We start from the raw sequence: 19,985 nt of genomic DNA on the forward strand, positions 1-19,985 counted from the left end.
AAATTCAAAGTGTTTTGTTTTGTAACGTATAGTGTGGGGAAATCAAATAGATTCCCAATTATTTGTATTTTGTGCAGATCTCTAGAAGTTTGGGGAAGCCCGGAGGCTCTTGCTAGAGAGAGAAAACGGCGTAAAGAAGCAGAGATAGAATACAGAGAAAGTAAGTGTAGAGTTTTGTTTTTTTTTCAAATGTCTCCACAATGCCTTATCAATCACTGTTAACTTCAACTTCATACTTCCCTGTGAGAGAATAACACATCATTCACTTCACCCTTGTATGGGTGTCTAACATATACATATGTTTTTGTTAAGGTTTTGTGGTATAGTGTGGCCATGAAAAATGTGTGTATTGTTAATGTACGCATAGGAGGTATTTGTGACGTGTTTAAATGAGTTAATCTTAACTGAACATATCCTTGCTTTGATGGATTAATTTGTAGATATTGTTAAACAATCTGAATGGGTTTTGAGCAAAGCTTTTTTCTTTGTGAGAATTTACAAAAATATCAAAACCATTTCAAGCCTTGCCTTTTATTTGTTTTATGCTATTTGAACTATTGATTCATGATACCTTATCTTTTGTAATTTTAGTCTAATGCTTTAAAAGTATGTGTTCTGATGATCCACTCTTTCCTTTAAAACAAAATTGTAGATTTTATTCATAATGTTACAACAAAACTCAATTCAATATTTACTATAGATTCCATTTTTCTCTTGTTGGAAGTACTGGCCAATTAAAATTCTAGCAGAAGCATTATTAGTTGAGTTGATTGTTCCAGTTACGCAACTTTAAAATTAGAGGTCTGTTGTAGTTCATAGAAATAAGCTTACCATTGAAAAAACTGAAAATAAAACGGGGCCTGATCCTGCAAACATATAGCACCTTTGTAACTTAATAGGTGTGTAGTCCCAATGGAAGGGAGTGGTACATGTCTGCAACTCTTCGTAAAGATTGTAAGAATTGAAACTGTTTTTAAGGATTTGAGCCAAATATCGCAAAGTCGGAGCCTGAAAGCTTAACAACTAGCAAACGTTTCCAGATCTTAATGTGAAAGCAGAATTGAATAAAATCTCAGTGGTACTGTGCTGTTATATAGGTGTATGTTTACTGTATTAGGCAATTCCCACTTCAAAAGGTGAGTACTCTATCAGGCTGACCAATATTGTCTCATTATTTCCTTATATTCCCGTCTGCGCCAGTTTTTTCTTTCGTCTTGTACTTGGATCATAAAGTCTTTGGGAACCATCTTTTTGCTCCTTTTGTGTGCCTAGGAAAATGGGATTCTGATCCATGACTAGGGCTCCTAGGTGCTATGGTAATACAAATAATATTATTTGTGACAAAGCAGTAGTGTAGGAAAAAGGATTCTCAAGTTGAGGGTGCTGAGGAAAGAATCTGGGGTGAGATCCTCACATAGGCTCTGACCCCTTTACTTCAGGTAAAAGGGCCAGAGCGGCATAAAGGGTTTCTAGAGGCCCAGATCTGGCTAGGGGATGAATCCTTCAGCACAGCAGCTGTGGAAGACAGCTGTAAGGCTACCTTCCAAGGACCCTCTTGAAAGCTCTGGCATTTGAGATGTCAGTAGTCAGGAGAGGTATGTCGGGGCAGGGACATAGCACAAAAAGCTGTAGTCAGGAGAGGTGTATCGGGAAAGGGTCATAGCACAAAGAGCTGTGGAGATTGTAAGCAGCACTGGGACAGACTGTTGTTATTTAGACAGATCCTCCCCAGGGCTCTCTGTGTTATGCCAGGGGCTATGGAATATCCCAGAGTTGGGAGATTGAAAAGCTGGTTTAGAGCCATCATAGTTCACTTCTCCCTGGCTTGAAGATTGTGTATGGCACCTCTTAGAGATGACATATAGAATCACACCCCTAAACTTAAATTATTTTTCAAGATGTTATGAGTCAATTTAGACACCTGTCAGCTTTTTGATGAAGATGATACTTTTCAGTTCCAGTTCCAATGCTAAGTATTTACCATGTTATGCCTGGGTTCTGTTAAGAAACAGATCCTTTAAGAAATCTAAATTTGACCAGGTCTTCTTGTTTAATGTAAATGCATTTGTATGCAGTAGCAAACTTACCTGAGTTGTGTAAAGAAAACAAATCTTGACTTCCTGAAATTATTTTCAACTGCAAAATGCAGCATGTAACTAGAGTTGTCTTATTGCAGATCTGTTTAGAAACCAAAAGCTGTTAAAGGAGTACAAAGATTTTCTTGGGGATACTAAGGTAAGAGATCATTTAAATTCCTTTGGTAAAATCACCGTTAAGGTGCGTGTGTGATTGCTCACAGCATATTTCGGAGCAAAAGAATGTGGGAAAAAAGTATAGGTGGCCATACAAGATTTTGTTGAAAGTTATAAATGCCCTGTAATGTAAATGCCCTGTAATGTATCTGTTTTATATCATTCTGATTGTAATAGAATCTTAAATGTTTAAAATATTATTTAAATGGATTCTAATATGATCATAGTATGGCCCATTTGTAAGAGCTGGTTTATGGATCTCCTCCTCTCCCAGATTTCTAGTCACAATCCCATTGTGATTCCACCCCAGATGTGTGGCAGCTTGCTGAATGTGTACAATACACAGTTAATTACATAAAATCATATTTGGTTGTTTGTTTCCATTTAATTTTCCCTGCATCTGTTTGAACAAATCTCCTTAGCCTGTTTTGGCTTTCTTGCTTCCCTCTCCCTAAGCAACCTAGTTGAGAAAGCTCCTAACTCCAGGCCTGCTGGATGATACGTGACACTTCTTTGGTCTGGTCTACACTACGCGTTCATACCGATTTTAGCAGAGTTAAACCAATTTAACGCTGCACCCGTCCACACAACGAGGCCCTTTATATTGATATAAAGGGCTCTTTAAACCGGTTTCTGTACTCCTTCCTGACGAGAGGAGTAGCGCTGAAATCGGTATTACCGTATCGGATTTAGGGTTAGTGTGGCCACAAATTGACGGTATTGGCCTCTGGGCGGTATCCCACAGTGCAGCACTGTGACCATTCTGGACAGCAATCTGAACTCAAATGCACTGGCCAGGTAGACAGGAAAGCCCTGCGAACTTTTGAATTTCGTTTCCTCTTTGGCCAGCGTGGAGAGCTCACCAGCACAGGTGACCACGCAGAGCTCATCAGCACAGGTAACAATGCAGTCTCCTGAGAATTGAAAAAGAGCTCCAGCATGGACTGCGCGGTAGGTACTGGATCTGATCGCTATATAGGGAGAGGATTCTGTGCTAACAGAACTCCGTTCCAAAAGACGAAATGAAAAAACATTTGAAAAAATTTCCAAGGCTATGATGGAGAAAGGCCACACCAGGGGCTCAGAGCAGTGCAGAGTGAAAGTTAAGGAGCTCAGACAAGCCTACCAGAAAACCAAAGAAGCAAATGGAAGGTCCAGGGCAGAGCCGAAAATATGCCGCTTCTATGCTGAGCTGCATGCAATTCTAGGGGGGTCCGCCAGCACTACCCTACCCCTGTCCGTGGATTCCAAGGTGGAGGTGGTAATCTCAGCCGCAGCTGAGGATTCTGCGGACGGGGAAGATGAAGAGGAGGACAAGTTTGCAGAGAGCACACAGCACTCCGTTCTCCTCAACGGCCAGGAGCTTTTTCTCACCCAGACAGAATTACCCTCCCAGCCCTCCCAAGCCAGTAGCCCAGAAAATGAAGCCATGGAAGGGACCTCTGGTGAGTGTACCTTTTGTAAATATAAAACATGGTTTAAAAGCAAGCATTTTTAATGATTGATTTTTCCTGAGGACTTGAGATGCATTCGCAGCCAGTACAGTTATTGGAAAAGTTTGTTAACATGTCTGGGGATGGAGTGGAAATCCTCCAGGGACATCTGCATGAAGCTGTCCTGGAGGTACTCCAAAAGCCTTTGCAGAAGGTTTCTGAGCAAGGCAGCCTTATTCCGTCCACCATGGTAGGACACTTGACCACGCCATGCATGTAGCAAGTAATCTGGTATCATTGCATGACAAAGCCTAGCTGTGTATGGTCCCGGTGATTGCTGGCATTCAAGCAACATCTCTTCTTTATCTTGCTGTGTTATCTTTAGGAGAGTGATATCGTTCATGGTAACCTAGTTGAAATTCAGGAATTTAATTAAGGGGACAGAGATGGCCATTCCTACTGGGCTGTTTCCCTGTTGCTTAAAAAAAATCCTTCCTTGCAGGTAGCCAAGCGGGGGGAGGGGAGGGTGGTTAATGACGCTGAGCTTTTTCGTGTTTGGCTAGCAGGGATCTTCCCTGCTACCAGCCACGCGGTGGGGGGAGAAGGGGGATGATTAGCAGTGATCTTCCATGATACCAGCCACACAGTGGGGGGAGGGGTAAAGCGATCATCCCAGAGAATTGAATGGGGGGTGGTTTCTGCTGCTGCATATTAACAGGAAAGAAGCAGCACTGAACGGGCTTTGCTTGGTATTTGGGAAAGGAGGGCACTGTGTATATGAAGGCTGCAGAAGCCGAAAGGCAATGGCTTACCATGGCCGCATGCAAGCTGAATTCTGCTGCCCGGACCTGTGTCTGTGAGATCAGTAACACCAGAGCCGCAGGCACTCAATATTAAGATGCAAAATGCGACCTTGTAGTGAAATCACATGTGCTATGTAAGGTGAATAGTGTTGTTCACTGTGAAAGAGTATAACCATTGTTCTGTAAAATGTATCTTTTTTAAAATACTTCTCTCCCTTTTTTACCTCCCTCACGCAGCTGCAAATTTTTCAAGCCTCCCTGCTCCATCCCGAAGGCTATCTCAGGTAAGGTGGCTGAAAAAAAAGACGTGAGACGAAATGTTCTCGGAAATCATGGAAGTAACCCGCAGTGAAAGAGCTCATCTGAATGAGTGGAAGGACGTGGTATCAAATTACAGGAAAGATGCCAGTGAACGTGAGAAAAGGAGGGACCAACGTAAGGAGAGGAGAGACGCTCGAGATGGGAAGTGGCGGCAGGAAGATCAGCGGTGGCGGGATGCAACGCTGGGGCTGCTGTGTGATCAAACTGACATCCTCCGATGTTTGGTGGAGCTTCATGAACAACAGCAGGGTCACAGAGTGCCGCTGCAGCCCCTGTGTAACCACACTCACCGTGTTCCATATCTTCCTCACCCAGACGTGTAAGAAAGCGTGGGGGAAGGCTTCGTGCACCCGCCCACTCCACCCCCATGGACAGCCCAACCAAAAGGCTGTCATTACTTTGAAATATTTTTAGTGGCCTTTTCCTTCCCTCCTATCCTCCTCCCAAACCACAACCGGGATACCTTGTCAGTTCTCTCCCTCTTTTAATAATGACTTTTTAATAAAGAATATGATTTTTAAACGATAGTGACTTTATTTCCTTAAGCAAGCTGTAATCGTAGGGGAAGGGTGGATTGCTTACAGGGAATGAGTCAATGAAGGGAGTGGGGTTCATCAAGGGGAAACAAACACAACAGTCACACCGTACCCTGGCCCGTGATGAAACTTATTTTCAAAGCTTATCTGATGCGCACTGCTTCGTGGTGTGCTATTCTAATCGCCGTTGTGTCTGGCTGCGCATGATCAGCGGCCAGGTGATTTGCCTCAGCCTCCCATCCCGCCATAAAGGTCTCCCCCTTACTTTCACAGAGATTGTGGAGCACACAGCAAGCAACAGTAATAATGGGGACATTGATTTGGCTGAGGTCTGAGCTAGTCAGTAATGTGCGCCAGCGCGCCTTTAAACGGCCAAATGCACATTCTACCACCATTCTGCACTTGCTCAGCCTGTAGTTGAACAGCTCCTGACTACTGTCCAGGCTGCCTGTGTATGGCTTCATGAGCCATGGGATCAAAGGGTAGGCTGGGTCACCCAGGATAACTACAGGCATTTCAACATCCCCAACTGTTATTTTCTGGTCTGGGAAGTAATTCCCTTGCTACAGCTGTTTAAACAGAGTAGTGTTCCTGAAGACGCGAGTGTCATGAACCCTTCCCGGCAATCCCATGTGGATGTTGGTGAAACGTCCCTTGTGATCCACCAGTGCTTGCATCACCATGGAAAAGTACCCCTTGCGGTTTACGTACTGGGTGCCCTGGTGCCAAGATAAGGATATGGGTTCCATCTGTCGTCCCCCACACAATTAGGGAATCCCATTGCAGGAAAGCCATCCACTATGACCTGCACGTTTCCCAGAGTCACAACCTTTCGTAGCAGCATCTTAATGATTGCTTTGGCTACGTGCATCACAGCAGCCCCCACAGTAGATTTTCCCACTCCAAATTGAGTCCCGACTGACCGGTAGCTGTCTGGCGTTGCAAGCTTCCAGAGGGCTATTGCCACTCACTTCTCAACTGTGAGGGCTGCTCTCATCTTGGCATTATGGCGTTTCAGGGCAGGGGAAAGCAAGTCACAAAGTTCCATGAAAGTGCCCTTACGCATGCGAAAATTTCGCAGCCACTGCGAATCGTCCCAAACCTGCAAAACTATGCGGTCCCACCAGTCTGTGCTTGTTTCCTGGGCCCGAAATCAGCGTTCAATGGCTAGAACCTGCCCCATTACCAGCAGGATCTCCAAAGGGCGGGGGCCCGCAGTTTGAGATAATTCTGTGTCCATGTCCTCGTCACTCTTGTCGCTGCTCTGCCGTAGCCGCTGCCTCCTCGCCTGGCTTTGCAGGTCCTGGTTCAGCATAGACTGCACAAGAATGCACGAGGTGTTTGCAACATCCATGATTGCGGTCTTGATCTGAGCAGGGTCCATGCTTGCTGTGCTATGGCGTTTGCACAGTTCACCCAGGAAAAAAGGCACGAAATGGTTGTCTGCTGCTTTCACGGAGGGAGGTGTGAGACTGTACCCAGAACCACCCGCGATGATGTTTTTTGCCCCATCAGGCACTGGGATCTCAACCCAGAATTCCAAGGGGCAGAGGAGACTGCGGGAATTATGGGATAGCTACGGAATAGCTGCCCACAGTGCAACGCTTCGGAAATCGACACTAGCCTCGGTACATGGATGCACACCGCCGAATTAATGTGCTTAGTGTGGCCGCGCGCACTTGACTTTATACAGTCTGTTTTACAAAACCAGTTTATATAAAATCGGAATAATCCCATAGTGTATACATACCCTTTCTGTTGGACTCTGGTTCCTCTCCTCACTCTGTTTATGGTTGCAGTGGCCCCTGGTGGAGGCTGCAATGCTTGCTTAATCTCCTTTACAGCTAATCCTGCACTGTCTATTGAATTGAAAAGGGAATTGTCAGTATCATGTGAATCATCAAGAGCTCCACAGACCACAGTTTGAGAACTTCTGCACAGAAACTAAGTATCTTAGTTATGCATGAGACCAAACTATAAATCTAGTGAGCTGTCCATGATAAATTACTGGATTATGAAAAGCTATACCTCAACTGTTACAGGAATTCTAGTACTACATGATATTGTAGGTGATGTATGTGGTGTACAGTAGACTACTGATAGTCCCTTCATAAACCCAGGATTTAGCTATATTACTACTTCATTGTTCAGTTTAGCAATTTATTTTAGCATTCTCTCATTTCTGTATATAGCCACGCTCCAGCACAGCCAGTATGTTGCTCAAAGGACCAGGAAAGGTGGTGATGGTTGCTATTTGCATGTAAGTTTGAAAAAGAAAATGTTTTGTAAATGTAAGAGTAAAAAATAGTCTGTATTTTTGAGTTCCAGGTCCTAGTGTTCTCTGCAATTCTGCAGCTATGAAATTTGCTGAAGAGCCCACCATTGCTGTAGCAATGTGACCCAGAAAACAATCTTTATTTAAAAGAAATTATGGGAATTTTTTTTTTAAATTAGTTTCCAAGTCCATATTTAGGCATTTGGTTAAATAATAGGCATGACTTTCCAAAGGACTGAGAATCCAGCAGCTCTCATTGAAGGCACTGATAACTTAATAATAAAGCAAACCTGAAAAACAGCTAAAACATTAGTTTCACTCTCCTTTCTCTGTAATATAATAAAACAAACTACAACAGTTAGGTTTCATTAAGATTTAATTACCTTTAGGAGATGCGACAGTACAGCTTTAGTGTTCTGTGGAGTATTATAAATGAAAAAAAACTCCTCTTATCAAAGTAAGTGCAGTATCCTTTGTTTTTAAAAAAAAAATTAGTTTCCACTGTACATAGTCTGTAATGGATCACACTGTTGACAATAAGAATTAGCAAAATTATTCTCTCTTTCTGTCTCGATAGTTTCATCTGTAGACTCAAATCTTAGTTGAAATTAATAGATTTATTTGCATGTCTTGACAAACGGGGAGGGTAGGCTCCTTTTAGAAGTACATTCCTCTATATTTAGAGATCAGAAAGACTTGTTCCATCTCTGATCAAAGAAAGGCTAGTCTTTCGAAGCTGGTCAGTTAGACAATTAATGTTTGAAACAGCAACCAAAATTCTTGAAGGTGAATGGCATAGGCAAACACTTTTTATAGCTCATGCCCTTTCCTGCTCTTGTATGATGTATAAAGAGAGTTTCATGTATTTTCTAACAAGTTTTTTTTTTTGGTAAACTTTAAATATGTCAAAAGTTTGACTTTTCTGCTTTTGCTGGAGAGATTTCTTAAGGACCCCATTAGTAGAAGCAGAGAAGTGTTGAATTTTTCACAAAGATGATTTCTTCCTCAAGTATTTGTCAGGAGTTTGAGTTAAGTGAAACAAACAAAAACCTTCCCTTTAAATAAACCTGATTTGAAAACTATCACTATTTTCCACTGAGTTTACCCACAAGAAAAGGAAGTGAAGACTGAATAAAACTTTTTAGAGGAACACAGTGAATCTTTTAAACAGATTCACTTCATTTTTCTAAAAAGTGTGGCTATTTCCTCAGATCCAATGGAAGGTAATAAATGACCAAATAGCAGGAACTCTTAACAAAATCGTAATTTATAACCCCAAAAGAAGAAGCTGCAATTTGATGGGAAATATTCCTGAATTTGTTTACCACTCCTTCTGCATTTTGTTCAGGAAAAAAGGATCAGGAAAGTAACTTCACTGAAAATTGTCCTTTCTATCATTCAAGAGATTCTGTTATTAACTACTGAGCCTTGAGTTTGCTCTGTTAAATAAATTTACAATAACCACAACTGTATGGTGTGTACAGGGGGAAAGAGTGGCATGTATTATGCTCCCTTCCTATTTCTTTCCTGCACCAAAGATTCATGTACAAATTTTGCCCTTCTTCCTTGGAATTGGGCACAGCCATGATCATGGCACTGTTTCTTCCCTACACTCATGACCTCAAAGGGACCCGTCTGCAGATTAGGGGTCTACAGTAGGGTGGAAGGGATGAAAGGGCTACATGCATCCTTCCTTCTCCAGCCTTGCAGAGAATCTCTGAGAAGATAATTGAGTAATAGGCTCTTCTCTCTTATGTGGTGCTCTTTCAGGGCACTATGAGAGCTGAGGAGCAGCTTCAATCTGGGCACCAATAGGAGAGGAGGGAACACTGCAGCTGCCTGCTCCATGGCACCAGCCAGAGCAGCAGCTGCCCTGCACTGCCTGGCTCCCGCTTCCCGCCTCTGACCTGGGCAGGGAGAGAAGATGGGGAGGAGGTGTGGAGCTGCCCCCAGCACTGCCTTGCTCTTGTGCTGTAGTTTTGGGGGCGGTAGTGCCCTCCATGTCCCCAACTCTGCCCATGGGCTCAGGGCTTCAGCCCCATGGGTGGCACTGGGGATCAGGGCTTCAGCTGCAGGGCTCCACGCAGGGCTTATGGGCACCCAGGGGGCCACAGACCCCTGGTTGAGAACCACTGGTTTAGATTTAGAAAAGTAAAACAAATTTATTCCATCAAAAGAGATGTTTTAAATGAGTTCAAGTATAAGAGATAAAGATAGAAAGGGTTACAAACAAACAAAAGTTAAAACACTTTCTACTGGCTAAGACATAACTTAATAAGCTACAGTCTTTGTTTAAGGTTGTTTCTTCACCAGTCTTCCTTTTCCAGCAATGGCTGACTGGCCCTTAGCCAGGATCCCCCAGGGCCCAAGATGCTGGCTTTTCTTGTCTCCTCAGGTCCAGGATAACTTAAGGGTTCTCTGCTGCTGTTTTTGTAGTCCAGTAAACCTTTAAAAGTCTCGCTCTCAAAGTTCATTAACCGTGTTTCAAAAGATAGGAAGGTTTCCTGGGGGTGCAGTCCCCCGTTCCCTCCTCCCCCCCCAAATTGTTAAATGATTACAACCCTGCAAATCTGCAGCTATCCACAGACCATGTTTGCGTATTGGATGTGGTTACAAATTTTGTATGTGTGCAGGGCTCCATAAATGATCACTTTTCCCCCCACCTGCCCTCCCGATGGCTTTGTTTGCCTGGCATGCAAATGTTGTTTTCTTCGTCTTTGGTCACATCTTTCTCAGTTTACATGGAAGGCACATTCAGGCAGCTGGAACCACATTTCTTCCTTTGTCTGGAAAAAACCCGTTGATCAAATCCCTCTGACATGCATGGTTTAAATATTCTTGTGTGATGTATGCATGATAAATGAGTTATTAGTTTTCCAATGACGTATTACATGACATCTAGGGTGTAAATACCATTAAAAAAGTTAACTGTTTAAATTATTTAAAATATTTTGTTTAAATGGTTAACTGATTAAGCGTCCAGGGCTGCTCCCACTGGCTGGCGCAGCTGTTAACGGTTAAGGTGGGTTAACCAGTAAGACTCATGCTTACCGGTTAACATTTTACATCCCTAATGGCATCTTTGAGTTACAGATTATAACAGTGATGAGTTGGGGTACACTGAATTGGTCAGGTCAGCTGAAACTCACTGTCAGATACCAGGGAGCTCCTTTCCTTCTGGCATAAGGATGCTCTTGGGGTTACAGTGACTCCTTAGTCTACTTGTGCTTTGTCATGCATCTCTTTAATGAGTAGCTCTCGAAATCTCCCTACTCCATGTTTACTGTTTCTAACCCAGACGGCACAATAATAATACCTAGCTCTTATGTAAGTCTTTTCGCAAGTGGATCTCAAAGCATTTTACATTTGAGGAAAAGGTTTATCCATTCTGTTGGGTCCTGACATCTCAAATTTGAATGCAGATTTTTATGTAGCCCTCAAGTCTATTGTGTTCCCACAGACAACCCAAACCTGGAATTTGGAGGAGTGCAGTAAAATGTTATTAATCCTGGGGAGACTCTCCTGTGTCATCTTAGAAGGCAGGAATCCCACAGCTTTACTACATCTTCAGATAAACAGATTGACTCCTTTTATCTTTAAATGGAAGAAATTACATTGCTACAAGAAGTCAGGAAAATGTGGTCATAATTCCTACAGCAATTTGTTTGCATTGCTCATTAATGCTAAACCTGTGTTGCACTATGGATAGGAAGAACAGGCTTGTAGTTAAACAAAAGACTGGGAGCCGGGAGAACTTAATTCTTTTCACTGTTACTACAGGTTTCTTCTGTGACTCTGAGTTAGTTATTAATCTGTTTTAAAAAGTTGTAACGCTAGAAAGGACTTATGACCCTCTAGTCTGATTGTCTGTGTAACACAGACCATAGAATTTTACCCAGTGTCTCCAACAGCTAGTAGGTGAACTAAATAATATGTTTTAGAAAGAAACTTGTATTTTAGAACTACACTTGCCAATGATTATGCTACTATTTATTATTAAGAGCTGCACTCTGGTCCATAGAAGACACAGATATCAACATGGTGCTTGCCCTAGAGATCTTGTAATCTAGAAAGCATGTTTAGAAAGACACAACACACTGGGACTCTCAAAGGAAAGGAGTTCATTTAATTTTTTCTTCCTAATGTAATGATTCTTTCTCCCCCAACCACTCCTTTGTATCTTGGAAGGAACTTAAGTGAAATGAGACTGGGAGGTTACAGCTGGCACACTGAGATTGAAAGGGGGCTTTGTACAAGAAGGCACAAAAATCTAAGTGGGAGAAATTGCTGAGGCTTGTGCCAAGGGTGGCAAGGATGGATTAAAACAGTAGTTTTCAGACTGCGGGTCGCGACCCAGTACTGGGTCTTGGAATGAATGTAAGGCACCAGGTCACGGCAGCTCTGGTCAGCACTGCTGACCTGGCCATTAAAAGTCCCGTTGTTGCTGCTGCCCAGCTAAGGCAGGCTAGTTCCTACCTGTTCTGACACCCACTGCACCCTGGAAGCGGCCAGCAGCAGGTCCGGCTCCTAGGCAGGGGGGCCATGGGGCTCTGTGCACTGACCCTGCCCTGAGCACTGGCTCCAGGCCAGTGGGAGCTGGGGAGGGTGTGGTGGTGCCTGTGGACAAGAGCTGTGTGGAGCCGCTTGTGTGCCTCCACCTAGGAGCTGGACCTGCTGCTGGCCGCTTCCAGGGTGCAGCATGGTCCGCGGTGCCAGGACAGGCAGGAAGCCTGCCTTATCACCCCCACTGCGCTGTTGACTGGGAGCCGCCTGAGGTAAACCTGTGCCCCAATCCCCTGTCCCAGCCCTGAGCCCTCCCCCCCCAAACCTGGAGCCCCCCTGCACCCCAAACCCCTCATCCCTGGTCCCACCCCGCAGCTCTCACTCCCGCACTCCAACCCTCTGCCCCAGCCCTGAGCCCCTCCCAAACCCCTCATCCCCAGCTCTGTTGGGTTGCAGGCATCAACAGTTTTCTTCAACTAGGTTGCCAGAAAAAAAGTTTGAAAACCACTGGACTAAAAGGTCTGACATGTTTACAAATTGGGAAGTAGTTGTGCAGTGTCTTGAAGGTGAGGGCAAAAAGATTGCAACTTTCAAAAGTATAGCTTATGATATGCAATTACTTTAAAAAAATCATGTTTCCAAAAATCCTAGCTGTATATCCCTTTATACTCCACTTAATTGAAAATGTTTTTAATCTAGTAAATATTGCAGAAGATGTATACACATTCGCTATGTGTACTAATTATTGATAAATTGACTTTTGGTGAAATTTAGTTTCCTTATTTGCTGATGGCAACATGTAGTTGTACAAAATATCTTATTTCACTGTGATATTTAAAATACTGAATGTTAATATTCATATAATATTGCTAATTCAGCTTTCTTCTGTCTCCAATCTTAGAAATGGGTTGAATTTTTTCTTTAAACTACTCGCTTGGGTTTACACGGGTTCTGCAAGCATGTTTTCAGAAGCTATACATTCTTTAGCAGACACTTGCAACCAGGTGAGTAGTGCTTCCATTGGCCTTGTTTAAGTTAAAGTGATTGTAGTTAGCTTCCAAGGAGGAATGCAGATCCTTGAAACAGTTGTGTTGGTAGCAGATAGGGAGATTGCTTTCAATTCAGAAATTAAGTGGCTGTCTCCTGGTGGTGGTTGATTAGGGTGAAAAACTACAGGGCACATGACAAATAGAAGGAAAGTAGCACATTGTATTTAGTTTTGTGAGGTGAACTGGAAAGTCAGAATACTGCTCTGAGAAGCTTTCTTGGAGCATGTTTTGTAAAGTAATGCTACAAAGCGAGCGAGAGAGAGAGAGAGAGGCTGGAGACCAAAAATTGAGCTTTCAAGTTCTCTCTGGCTTTTAGTTTACATTGATGATGTTACTTTGTCATTTCCATTTTTAGAATTAGCATAGCCACAGACTGGCTCTAAGCTGTTGCATATTTCAGTGGTTTTGCCTCTTTTAACACTTTAGTGGATGTTTTTGTATTAATTTATGTGGTTTTGCATGCTTTTCATTTGAAAGTAAAATAACAGGTAACACTTAAGAAGAGCTTTGGATTTCAACAAGTTCAGCAGCCATTTTAACAGTGCCAAGGCTGATCAGTTTAAGAATTTACTTACCTAGACTGTTGTCACATCTGGGAGAACGTACCTTCAAGTGTCAGTTAACTTATTACTAAATAATTCCTGCCTTGCAAAGCAAGGCATTTATATTAGAGACCGTAACATGCTATTATGACTAATCCATGATAAAGGTCCATTTGGTTATAGTATGGGCATGCAATTTTTGTAATACATGAATATATTTTTTGGCTGCAATATAAAAGTGAATTCATTTAAAGAAGAAAGAATAACTAAATAGCTTGTCAAATTGCGTGGTGATTTAGGCATAACCTTGTCAGTTAATGATGGGGGCATATAGCAAGCAGCCCTGGGTTGGTGATCCTTCCAGGAACAGTGTGAGTTCTGAGTGCAACATTATCATTACTTTACTTGGCACTTTTACTCAGAACCTAAGTGTCTCTCCTTATATTGCTGTAGCCAACTTGTCTCTTAATATTATCCTGTTTTGATGTACATAACTTGGTACACAATTTGTGAACTAATAGCGGAATTATTAATTAGCAAATTCATACTCACACTCTAGGCTAAAACCTTGGAAATGGAGAGAAACTGGAGATTCTATTGCTATCTTGTTTCTGATTAGTGAAGTTTGGACTAATACTTCTGTCTATATTTCAGATATGTAGAAGTATTACTCCTCCTTTCTAAATTAATAATTTCCCATACCATTGACCATGTACCAGGCAAGGTGGTGTGGTTCAATGGAGAAGATACAGAGTAGGATACAGGAGACCTGGGTTCTATTCCTGGCTCTGCCACTGACCTGCCGGGTAGCCACAGGCAAGTTGCTTCTCTTCTCTGTGCCTCTATTTGCTCAGGTGAGGCTCATCAGCTGTGACAGACAGTCCACCTAGGACAGTGGTTCTCAGCCACTCCTGGGGGTAGGTAGAGGTCTTCAGGGGCCTATCAACTCTAGATATTTGCCTAGTTTTTCAACAGGCTTCATAAAAAGCATGAGCAAAGTCCGTACAAACTAAAATTTTGTACAGACAATGACTTGTTTATACTGCTCTATATACGCTGAAATATAAGAACAATATTTATATTTCAATTGATTTATTTTAGAATGATACTTTAGAAATTGCTTTTTCTCATTTTTACCATAATAGAGTGCTGTGCACTTTTTTTGTATTTTTATGTCTTTTTGTAAGCAAGAAGTTTTTAACTTAAGTCTACGTTGGGCATATGCAAGACAAATCAGACTCCTGAAAGAGGTATATAACAGTAGTCTGGAAAGGTTGGAAGCCACTGACCTAGGAAAAGGAAAACTGAAGTAATCAGGCCTGGCCAGCTAGTTTGTAAAAGTGTTTTGCTAATCACACACCTTAGGGCCATACCAAATTCATGGTCCATTTTGGTCAGTTTCAAGGCTGGGGTTTTAAAATTAGTCAGTTTCATGTTTGCAGATGTTTACATCTGAAATTTCGTGGTGTTGTAGCCATGATGGTCCTGACCTAAAAGGTGGTCAGGGTTATGGGGTCGCAAAGCTATTGTAGGGAAATCTGGGATTGCGACCCTTAATTCTCCCCTGCTGCTGGCAGGGTTGCTGTCTTCAGAGCTGGACAGCCAGAAAGGAAGGCTGCTGACTGGGTCCCAGCTCTAAAGTTAGTGCCATGTCAGCAGCAGCATGGAAGTGAGGGTCGCAGGGTATTGAGGGGGTGGGTTATACCATATATCTGGTTTTTCTGGCAGTCTGTTGCCCCAGTGTGGGGCTGACAGCTGGGGCCGCAGCCGCTGCACGTGCGGGTGGGGTGACAGCTGGAGCTGCGGAGCTTCCTGCAGCCAGGGAACGTTCCTGGAGATAGGTCTGACCCACCCAGGGAGCAGCCCCTGCAGTGTGAGAGGAAGTCTCATCCCTTCTGATCCTCTGTCTGGACTAGCAGCTGAAGCCCTGCACAGAGTAGAAGCCTCTGGCTGGGTGCCAGATTTCACAGGGGAGATCAGATTTCATAGTCTGTGGCACATTTTTCAAAGCCATGCATTTGGTAGAATCCTACACATGCTCTGTAGATCAGCATTGCTGACCCTGACTAATGGGGAAAGGCAAAGAAGAAGACAGTAGATCGTGTTTCCTCCTCATACCTTAGCCTGTTTTTTTTCCTTTGGTCTAAGTCACATCACATTTCACTTGAGTCCTTTTCCCATTTACATGGGGTTAGAGGTGCCCACAGTTCTTTGCCACTCCTTCTGGCATGAGTTTGTAGGTCTTGAAGTGCAAGTTCTTTTCTCTTCACACTTCTCTTAACAGAGAAGTATCATCAGTCTTCCATGTCCTTTGTTGCTATTGTTGTCTTCCCATGCTTTCTTTGCTGGTGATTCTTCTCCCATTTTTATCACATGCTCAGTCTACCTCAGACTTGTGTTCTTCAGCCTGTCTATTGCTGAAAGTCTCAAGTTCATCTTCCCTCTAGTTGTCTAAGTAATAAAGTAAAATTACATTTCTAAAAAAGTTAAAAGAATGTTAAGGATGCAACGTTAAGCACTCAAAAGTTAGGAAATACCAGAATTAAGAATGCTGATACAACCTTAATTTGGCCACTTTGTCTGTATGTGTTATAAAAGTCTCGTCCAGCATTATGTAGGAAGAGCAGGAATAGAATCTGGTTCTCTAGAGTCTGAGTTTAATGCCTTAAACACAAGAGAGGTAACCTTCTGCCTCACTCATTGTCCATCTTGTACAATAAATATTAGTCCTGTAGAACAAAGGATGTGATCATGTAATTGAAGGCTGTATCATAATGCATACATATTAAGGGGGAGCAAATCAGGGATACCTGGGTAACCATAATTCTGGCATTTTCTTAAGGTTAAGCACATGCCTAAATCTTTGCAGTAGCAGGGCCTGGATTTATAAAAGACTGCACCATCAGATTGAATCTATTCTAAACTAACTATCAGAAACGTATCAGCTCAGACAATCCGTTTTTTCAAGATGTAGGCACAGACAGTATATTTTTATTGTTTCCAATTTGGTGACTTGTTGCAACTAAATGTATCCTTAGGAAGTTGAAATGTAAATGTAGGCTATTTTAATTTTAGTTTGCCTTAAACCTAATGGAGATGAGTATATACTTACTGCTATAGTTTATGCATAAACTTCTGTTTGGACAGATTTTTTTTTTAAATTAAACAACCTTTGTTTCCTGATTACACCCAAGTGGAGAGTGCTACAAAATTATTTCTACTATTATATTAAACACGTTCTTAACTTCTGTTTAATTTGTTGCTCTAAACTTCTTGCAGCTAGAACTAACCAGATTTAGGTGAGTTAGTTATGGATGACATTGTCCTGTCTGGGAGTGGATGTTTCATGTGAAGTTACTATAATCTGAGCTAATGTGTTTTTGTTTCTAACGCTACATGTAAAAAATCAGCAAGTTGGATCTAATTTTATTTAATCATATTCTTTCAAGTTAGAACTAGTCTCAAGATTTTAAAACTTCTTACAGATGATGTGTTTTTCCTTTGCATTATGCAGGCTTTGCTAGCATTGGGCATAAGTCAGTCTGCAAGGACACCAGATCCTAGTCATCCGTAAGGCCATTGTCTTTAATGAATTTATCTTGTTGAATAAATAATTGTTTCAATAATTATATGGGCTTAAAAGCTTTTATTTCTTGTGTGCAACCCTGTTTTTATTTAAAGGATCTGTTGTTTCTGAATAGGAGATAAACCATAGTTTTTCCTTTTTGTTCCACCATATTAATCCAGACAATTTGAATTATTTTAAGTAAAATGGTGGTACTCGTATGTATATCCAATGTTTTCATTTTTTCTAAACTGAAATGAATAACTTCCAGTTTTACAGTAGAAATAGTAAGAAAAATGTGGGTTCCTACCAAATTTCAAGAGTTCAAAATGGTCATGAGTTGGCATGTTTTGACATTGTAAGCTATGAAACTTGTATTTCATTTTCATTGCTATTAGGAAGATACATTTTTATGGGCCCTACCACCTTTTCCACTAGATAGCTGTACAGTATGCTGTTCATACTTCTGATTTTTTTCCTGCATGGATGGCAGGATTTGAACAATAGTAACGAGACTGCCTTTTCCTCTTCCATTTCTGGCAGCAGCCATTACTGTGGAATGCTGTGTGAGAGAGAGAGGGGTGGGGGAGAGGAGGGGTCTGCTGCTGTCTGAACTTACAAGACAGCATGCTGACATGCTCTCAGCCCCCTCAAGACCCACTCTCTCTCCCCCCCGCATACACACAACACACCCTGTCACACTCCACCCCACCCCCCCATTTGAAAAGCATGTTGCAGCCACTTGCATGCTGAGATAGCTACCACAATGCACTGCTTTCTGTGGCTGTTGCAAGAGCTGCTAATGTGGCGACACCAGTGCGCTTGCAGCTGTCAGTGTGGACAAATTGCAGCACTTTTCCTACTGCACTCTACGAAGTCTGGCTTAACTCAAAGCACTCTACATCTGCAAGTGTAGCCATGCCCTAAGGCTTCTGATTTATGTCTGTTTACCAGATTCAGCCTTCTCAGAATAGGATCTTTTATCAAGATCTCCTTCCCTTCTCAGTCTTCCCCTTTCCCTCAAATTATGCCCTTCACCTGCAGCATCATCTCTTTTGCAATGCTGCTAATCAGGAGTCACATTTAACACAATGATGTATTATTAAGATGCCATTTTAATTTTACAAAAAATATTTAAACCTGCAAACATTGAGGATTTGCTGTCAGCTGAACTATTAAGTTTTATGGGATTAATTTAAAGGAAATGAAATCGGTAGACTGACTACACCTGAAGATTTCAATTAGAAGCAGTATTGCAAGGCAGTGTAAATGTTAGCCCATTCATTAAACACCTGAATGAATTTTTTAAAAAAAGATTAAATTAATTTCATTAATATAGCCACGGTACATCATAATAAAGTAATACAACTAAATCTAAATAGCCTGTGTGTGGAGAAGGGAATAGAAAAAATCTAAACATACATTTATGTTGTTTTATATAATTTTTTAAGAAACTGGATGTCCTTTTCCATCAGTGTTTTCTCTGATTAAATTTGATTTTAGCAACTATATTTTAATTAGCTATCAGGAGCTTCTAGTTTATCATTTATAATCAAGCATCTGAATACATTTTTAAAGCAGTCATTTTTTCCTAAACCACTTTTTGTTTTCACATAGGTATGGCTTCACAAATATGCGCTATATTGCCTCCCTCATTAGTGGGGTCGGCATTTTCATGATGGGTGCAGGACTTTCCTGGTATCATGGAATCATGGGTTTACTTCATCCTCAACCCATGGAATCTCTTCTTTGGGTAAGTCAATCTTTTTCCATTGGGTTTTTTAACTATAGGTGGTGGGATGGTTTAATGTAATGAAACCTGAGTATCTGAAACACCTAGACACCTTGAAACAAAAAGTTTGAATCCCAGTAGGGTTAACCAAGCCATCTGAGATAGTATGTAGGGTGGAACTCAGTGTATCTGCGTGAGGTTATTTAAACCAATTTCCTCTCTGCTTTGCATTGACACTGATAATTTAGTCTGTTTTTTAAGAATATGAGGTTGTCCAGGTGTCCTTAGCCAAAAATTTCCCCCTCTCTCTCCTTAAACTAGGTAGTGCATTATAATTAGGTTGGTTGTTCAGTCTTCTGTCTGCCACCTATTGACGGCTGCATTGCAGTTGTGGGTAAAGTGATTCTTGTATGTAAAGTTCTTACGGAGATTTTGGGATGAAAGGTTCTATATAAATGTGAAACTGTATACATTCAAAATAATAAATACTGTTTTTTTTTTATGCTTACAGGCTTATTGTATCTTAGCAGGATCACTGGTGTCTGAAGGAGGTATGCAATATCATGAAATATTTGTGTTGCTTTGTTCTTAAGCTGATAATGCAGGCTCAGCAATCTGTGGCGATAGTTTATTAAGCTTTTGCTTACAGAACTGCAAAGATTTGAGCTTTGTTATTCACAATTTCATTGATGTTTGACATCCAGGAAAACTTTTTCATTGCTTTGAATTTCCTTGTGTGTTCTATTTAGTTTCCTTCCTTTGCCTGAAGCAGAAGATTAATATTAGGCTAAAAGGGGTAAAAAACCAAGGGTGATGTCATACTAGGAGTCTACTACAGGCCACCTAACCAGGTAGAAGAGGTGGATGAGGCTTTTTTTAAACAACTAACAAAATCATCCAAAGCCCAAGATTTGGTGGTGATGGGGAACTTCAACTATCCAGATATATGTTGGGAAAATAACACAGCGGGGCAC

The 19,985-nt window shown here is 41.8% G+C and overlaps 1 protein-coding gene across 2 annotated transcripts in view; it reads left to right on the forward strand.

Annotated features, from left to right (window-relative positions):
* SLC30A9 (solute carrier family 30 member 9) overlaps window positions 1–19,985 on the forward strand; it is a 68,291-nt gene that overhangs the window by 20,142 nt on the left and 28,164 nt on the right. For both annotated transcript variants that reach the window (XM_030563789.1, XM_030563788.1), the window contains exons 6-12: window positions 78–160; window positions 2,177–2,235; window positions 7,538–7,605; window positions 13,025–13,127; window positions 17,229–17,284; window positions 18,897–19,032; window positions 19,523–19,562. In XM_030563789.1, coding sequence (XP_030419649.1) covers window positions 78–160; window positions 2,177–2,235; window positions 7,538–7,605; window positions 13,025–13,127; window positions 17,229–17,284; window positions 18,897–19,032; window positions 19,523–19,562 — 545 coding nt within the window. The remainder of the gene's footprint in view (window positions 1–77; window positions 161–2,176; window positions 2,236–7,537; window positions 7,606–13,024; window positions 13,128–17,228; window positions 17,285–18,896; window positions 19,033–19,522; window positions 19,563–19,985) is intronic.

Source organism: Gopherus evgoodei, chromosome 5, assembly GCF_007399415.2.
Source record: "Gopherus evgoodei ecotype Sinaloan lineage chromosome 5, rGopEvg1_v1.p, whole genome shotgun sequence".
Classification (NCBI taxonomy): domain Eukaryota; kingdom Metazoa; phylum Chordata; order Testudines; family Testudinidae; genus Gopherus; species Gopherus evgoodei.